Here is a 6,721-nt window from a genome sequence, read left to right as displayed (position 1 = left end):
ATAAAGGCTACCATCAGTAACACACTACGCCGCCAGGAACTCAAATCCTGCGGTGCCAGACATGTCCCCCTGCTTAAGCCAGTACATGTCCAGGCCCATCTGAAGTTTGCTAGAGAGCATTTGGATGATCCAGAAGAGGATTGGGAGGATGTCGTATGGTCAGATGAAACCAAAATAGAACTTTTTGGTAAAAACTCAACTTGTCGTGTTTGGAGGAGAAAGAATGCTGAGTTGCATTCAAAGAACACCATACCTACTGTGAAGCATGGGGGTGGAAACATCATGCTTTGGGGCTGTTTTTCTGCAAAGGGACCAGGACGACTGATCTGTGTAAAGGAAAGAATGAATGGGGCCATGTATCGTGAGATTTTGAGTGAAAACCTCCTTCCATCAGCAAGGGCATTGAAGATGAAACGTGGCTGGGTCTTTCAGCATGACAATGATCCCAAACACACCGCCCGGGCAATAAAGGAGTGGCTTCGTAAGAAGCATTTCAAGGTCCTGGAGTGGCCTAGCCAGTCTCCAGATCTCAACCCCATAGAAAATCTTTGGGGGGAGTTGAAAGTCCGTGTTGCCCAGCAACAGCCCCAAAACATCACTGCTCTAGAGGAGATCTGCATGGAGGAATGGGCCAAAATACCAGCAACAGTGTGTGAAAACCTTGTGAAGACTTACAGAAAACGTCTGACCTCTGTCATTGCCAACAAAGGGTATATAACAAAGTATTGAGATGAACTTTTGTTATTGACCAAATACTTATTTTCCACCATAATTTGCAAATAAATTCTTTAAAAATCAGACAATGTGATTTTTCTGGATTTTTTTTTTCTCATTTTGTCTCCCATAGTTGAGGTGTAGCTATGATGAAAATTACAGTCCTCTTTCATCTTTTTAAGTGGGAGAACTTGCACAATTGGTGACTAAATACTTTTTTGCCCCACTGTATATATACACATGCATACACACACATACTGAGATACTTGGTGGCACAGTGGTGTAAGTGGTTAGCATGGTCGCCTCACGGTAAAAAGGTTCTGGGTTCGTGGCTGGCGGGGGCCTTTCTGTGTGGAGTTTGCATGTTCTCCCTGTGTCTGCGTGGGTTTGCTGTGGTTTCCCTCACAGTCCAAAGACATGCGGTTAGGTTAATATGGGACGGCCTTGGGCTGAGGTGCCCTTGAGTGAGGCACCTAACTCCCAACTGCTCCCCGGGTGCTGTTAGCATGGCTGCCCGAGCAGTCTGGGTATGTGTGCGCTCATTGCTCACGTGTGTGTGCATGTGTGTGTTCACTGCTTGAGATGGGTTAAATGCAGAGAGGAATTTCACAAGTGTGTGATGAATAAAGTTGTGCTTTCTTTCTTGAATTACCTCAGAGTTTGACTGAGCCTCTGAATCTCAGTAGGGCAAATAAAAAGTGTCCTCCTACAACAAATTGGAAATGTCCACCAAATTCCATCACCATCCCAGAAACAAGTTTAAAGGAAAATAAATTGAAAAAGTTAATATAATTAACCACTGCAATTCCAAAAATTTCGATGCCACCACCCACCACTAAGCACTTAGCTTAGACTGCTCACTGCCAGTAAAGGAATCCCTGCAAATAAAAATCAGCTCATATCTTTCACCAAGTCCTCATCTAATCATGACTAATGTTGATTCTTCTGATCAGATTGATGAAGACTGCTATTACCTGAGAGCCACAGTGGCTGAAGATGTGGTTGTATTTCTGCACGCTGACTTTCGAAAGTCACAGCAAATACTTAAGCAGTGAGGACATGTATTTTTATTCATTATTTCAGCAAGATATAAACATATCACTGATAGCAAAGTCATTAATAAATGTGAGCAGCAAGACTTAGGAATAAGTCAAAACTGAAAAGAATGGGTTGGGTTTATAATTTAGACATCTTTAGTAAAACCTGATACATACGATAAAAACAGTTTTCTTATTCTATAGCATTAAGTCCATATTAACAGCATAAACCCATACAATACAGTATTATACATCTTTACATCAATACTGCAGGTCAAACTCTCACTTGGCAACAGGTGCGTGTGTTGGTTAATTATCCTGTTGGTGCCACCACGTTACTTTGCTGTGTTGGAAACGCAAGGCTAATTTTGCTGAGCCCCTCGTTCTGCACGTGTAGTTCATGGCAGTCAATGTGGTAAAATTCTGCAGAGAAAACAGCGAAAAGCATGAAGAAGCACATGACCAAGGCCCACTCACATATGGCTGATGCAGATCGGTAGCCTGTATTATGGAGCACAGACACTGTAGGATAGGGGTTAAGGTTCATCACAGGGAGTTTGAGAGTGTGTGTGTGTGTGTGTCCATCCCCGAATCCAAATGGACTGACTCATTTTACACATACTTATGATCCACTGTTAGTGAGACAGACAGAAACAGTACAGAGAACATGACAACATTTGTCTACAATTTGATTCTGTAATCTAATCATGTTATTGCTTCTTAGGTCACAGTCTGTGTCTATGCATCGGAAAGTTGATTAAGGATGCAAGATAATTTCAATAGGAACATTAGTTCAATTCTCTTTAAAATGCTAATTTCTAACTGGCACAATACAAATCAGCTTTTGACTGTTATTTGTGATGGCGGTTTGAAGGATACTGGCAAGAACCAAGCAAGTGCAAAGACTGCAGAAAGTAATTCGTGCAGGCCCCACCCACTTCTGCTCACATGATGGTTTTGTGTAGTAAGTGAGCCACACCTGAAGCCAGAAGTATGCCAGACCCACAAAAAATGCCAGGAACGCGCCCAACAAATGAGCACCCTTCACCACTGATTGCTAAGAATGAGAGAAGTAGATTTTTATACACAGGATGCAGAAGAACAAGAACAAGACAAGAACTTGTTTTTTAAGAACAAGTGGGTCAGGGGATCATACCTGGAAGTTTCCCAGGATGGAGATTCCAATTGATGAAATGAATCCCAGGACCAGACTGGCTGTGTTCACACGTGATGCACAATTCAAATCCCTAACCTGCTGGAATCTTATAATTACAATCCACAGAGCTGCAGAGAGAGAGAGAGAGAGAGAGAATATGAATGAATGAAAGTAGGTGAGAGATAGTAAGAAAGACAGCGAGAAAGAACAAGGAGCACTCACCTAGCACAGAGCAGATGTTGCATATCTGGGAGAAGAGACAGCTCTGTGGATTATAGGTGCCACATGTGCTGAGAAGAATAATACCAGTCAAATTACCATTGACTAAAGATATAGAAGACTTGAGTTGGCGTATGTCAAATAATATTTATTATTCTATCCACATTCACCGGATATGAGCAATCATGCACTCTGATTGGCTACTCTGCTACTAGGATATCAGCTCATATACCATGAGTAGAGAAAAACAAAATGGTGGAGCGTGTTGCTGAACTAACCAAGGACGAAGTAAAAACTTGACTCGAAAACAAAACCCCCAAAATTATCAAGTGTTTAAAAGAAACAGAAATAGCTAGCGGTAATAGCGGTAATGCACCTTTAAAGTTGGTTTGCTAACCGCCAAAAAACCCGAAAGAAGAAGGAAACCCCCCCCCCAAAAAGAGCAACAAAATATGGAATAAAAAGTATTTGATGGTAAGAATATATCTTTTTTATTTTTCAAGAACTATTATTGAAACATTTTTCACAAATTGCTATTATTATTTCGCCGGTTTGTTTCCATTCTAAGTGGAAATGATTTTGTTGGACGTTTTTTATAAAAGTTTTTATTTATCAAATGTGCAAAAAATAAAAATGCTCTGTTTCTCAAAATCCAGTGAATGTGGATAGAATAAAGCAATTATTCCACTCAATCTCATCGTACATGGCTTATAGCCAACTCAGTGCTACGCGCCTCATCAGCCATCACCTCATGTATGACACGATTTCATGGAATAACTTAAATACACGCACCTGATGTATGGGAACTCGATTGTCAGATTCACTGTCTCATTCGACACAGCTAAAGCAAACCTGGCACATAAAAACACAAACATGCAGCCAGGAAGTGATCGAGCCAGAATGCAGAACATTAATAGGAATAAAAACTCAAGATACGCAGATACAGATACATACACAGTCCAAATGCCTATAGTACCAAACAGTGCCAGGATAACAGGAAGTAGCACCCATGCCCACATGATGTTCCAATCGAACTGCCTGTTGATTCAACATGTGACATGTGTAACAGTCTCTTATTTCATGTTATAATTAAGCTCTTGTTTATACTTTCTCATGAATACGACAAATGCTGACATGTCTCACATCAAAAACCATTCAATCGGACGTCATGTGATTTGCCAAAAGATTAAAGAAGAACCAGCTCAACAAGGCTGTTGAGGATCAGCATACAGTATTGAAAAGTTACACGTCACCTCACACATGGCCATGGAGCTCAAAAGTGCTGCCTGTGTGACTATCAATGTTGTGCATTGGTGATGTGTCATTTGTATATGAGTCAACTCTTTGAGCCAGCTCACAGTTGAACATTGTGTCTCAAAATAGATGCTTTTATGGTTTTGTTGATACGGTGGCAGTGTTTAGTACCTGTAGAAACGTTCCAGATGTGGGTGGAGCACAGAAGTACAGCAGGCTGTTATTTGCTTGTGAGTGTTCTTTAATTTTGCTTTTCAGCACAACTCTGTCTGTTGGGGACACACACACACACTCATACACACAGACTACTATCGTGTTCTGGTCCCCGATCTCTCCTCCTCTATTCCTCTCACTCCTTTTATAGGGCACCGTCACTGTAAGAGACACACAAACACACATTAATTGACAACAGGTGTAGCGATATGACCACTCACCTTCCCCAACTCCGCCCTCCATTCAGCCACGCCCCCACTGCCACATACCCCCACCACCTGACTCAGGCTGGGGAGCCGTCCGGCCTGCAGCAGATTCCCCCCCCCCAGACGGGACAGGAAGTCCACCACCACCATCTGCGCCCCCGGCCTGTGTACCACCTCGAATTTGAATGGCTGGAGAGCAAGATACCAACAGGTGATCCGCACGTTGGCATCCTTCATGCAGTGGAGCCACTGGAGGGGCACGTGGTCCGAACAGAGGGTGAAAGGGCGTCCCAGTAGGTAGTACCGAAGGGAAAGGACTGCCCATTTGATGGCTAAGCACTCTTTTTCTATCGTGCTGTACCTGCCTTCCCACATTGACAGCTTCCGGCTAATGTACAGCACAGGACGTTCCTCCCCCTCATTCTGGTACATTTCAGACCCAGTAACACCCTGAAGCAGAAACTGGTCCACCCTAAGGACAGAATAGCCAGGCACAAACAGGACAACGTAGTGTATGCAATTCAGTGCAGTGAGGAATGCACGGATTTGTATATTGGGGAAACAAAACAACCACTTCACAGGCGCATGGCTCAACACAGGAGAGCAAGTTCCTCAGGCCAGGACTCTGCTGTCTATATCTTAACAACAAAGGACACTCATTTCAGGATTGCAATGTACACATTTTAGCCAGAGAGGATCGTTGGTATGAGCGAGGAGTTAAAGAAGCCATTTTTGTCAACCTGGAACGGCCATCACTGAACAGAGGTGGGGATCTAAGGCTACGTTCACACTGCAGGCTGAAGTGACTCAAATCCGATCTTTTCGCCCATATGTGGCCTGTATCCGATCTTTTATTGACAATATGAACGACACAGATCCGAGTTTTTCAAATCCGACCCAGGCCGTTTGGATATGTGGTCCTAATTCCTATTCCTATCCGCTCTTTTCATATGCGACTTCAGTCTGAACTGCCAGGTCGCATTCATCCGACTTACACGTCATCAACAAGCCACAAACGTCACTATTCTGCGCTGAAGTAGGCGGCGGGTCTCTCAAAAAAAGTTACAACAACATGGCGCATAATCACTGGCGCAGATAGAGGGTGGGACTCATCCCACCCAGATTTAAATTCACTTCGTTCGGTCCCCCCCCACTTTGCATAAGGCAAACCTCACGGAAAAATCAAAAGACTAATTACCATTCGGTTTATTGAGGTGCACAGCAGTGTATACATAGTTGCAACAACTCACATAAAACAAAGACTGATATTTGGTTGGTTGAGCTGCGCAGACTGCACAGGTTGCGAGCTCGAGCTTGGTTGCTATAGTAACCCACAACAAGTTTGACAGGCATATCGGGGTTGGGGTTGGTTTGCTGGCAGCTTTGTCCCCCCCCAGTTTTTTGTCCCCCCCAGTTCAAAAAACGTATCTGCGCCCCTGCGCATGACATCAATGCGAGGGACGCTTCGGGCTGTGAAGGTTCTGAATCTTCTCAATGGAAGGACGCAGAGGTTAGGGAGCTGATTTCCATTTGGGGGGATGCAGCTATTCAAACTAGATTGGATGAGTCATACCGCAACCGGGCGGTTTTACTTCCGTAAACACTGGCCATGCTCACTGCGTGTGACGTCGTCGTATCCTGCAATGTGCATGTGGAACACTTTTAGGTCGCTTTTCGTTCATACTGAGGATCACATACAAGTCGCATATATTTGTTAATGTGAACGACCTCACAAAAAAATCGGATTTCACAAAAAAATCGGAATTGAGCATTAAGCCTTGCAGTGTGAACGTAGCGTTAGACATCATTTATCAGCCACCTATAATGCAGTCCTTGGCACACTTCCCAGACAACTGAATGCACACCAAAACCCAGCTGTTTTCAGTGATTCACAGGAGGACAGAGAGAACCAGCAATCCATT

The 6,721-nt window shown here is 43.6% G+C and overlaps 1 protein-coding gene across 1 annotated transcript; it reads right to left on the bottom strand.

Moving 5' to 3' along the window:
• Positions 1–1,980: 1,980 nt before the first annotated feature.
• Positions 1,981–4,767, bottom strand: tmem150b (transmembrane protein 150B). Its single transcript, XM_060902633.1, has 7 exons — positions 4,552–4,767; positions 4,081–4,164; positions 3,919–3,978; positions 3,130–3,197; positions 2,908–3,035; positions 2,631–2,808; positions 1,981–2,273 (listed from the first exon to the last, which is right to left on the bottom strand). The coding sequence occupies exons 2-7, from the start codon at positions 4,143–4,145 to the stop codon at positions 2,065–2,067; spliced, it is 708 nt and encodes a 235-aa protein (XP_060758616.1). The 5' UTR covers positions 4,146–4,164; positions 4,552–4,767; the 3' UTR covers positions 1,981–2,064.
• Between the last annotated feature and the right edge of the window lie 1,954 nt (positions 4,768–6,721).

The sequence above is a fragment of the Neoarius graeffei genome, chromosome 20, assembly GCF_027579695.1.
Source record: "Neoarius graeffei isolate fNeoGra1 chromosome 20, fNeoGra1.pri, whole genome shotgun sequence".
NCBI lineage: Eukaryota > Metazoa > Chordata > Actinopteri > Siluriformes > Ariidae > Neoarius > Neoarius graeffei.
Note: the sequence above shows the minus strand (reverse complement) of the source record. Positions and strands in the feature narration are given on the sequence as shown.

Excerpts from the sequence above, each read along its gene's own strand:
- tmem150b (XM_060902633.1), bottom strand. The coding sequence starts at position 4,145 with ATGTGGGCATGGGTGCTACTTCCTGTTATCCTGGCACTGTTTGGTACT. Across the intron at positions 2,809-2,907 it reads CCATCCTGGGAAACTTCCAG|CAATCAGTGGTGAAGGGTGC; the intron begins GTATGATCCCCT and ends TCTCATTCTTAG. Across the intron at positions 2,274-2,630 it reads CACTTGCTTGGTTCTTGCCA|TGTCTGTGCTCCATAATACA; the intron begins GTATCCTTCAAA and ends CCTATCCTACAG.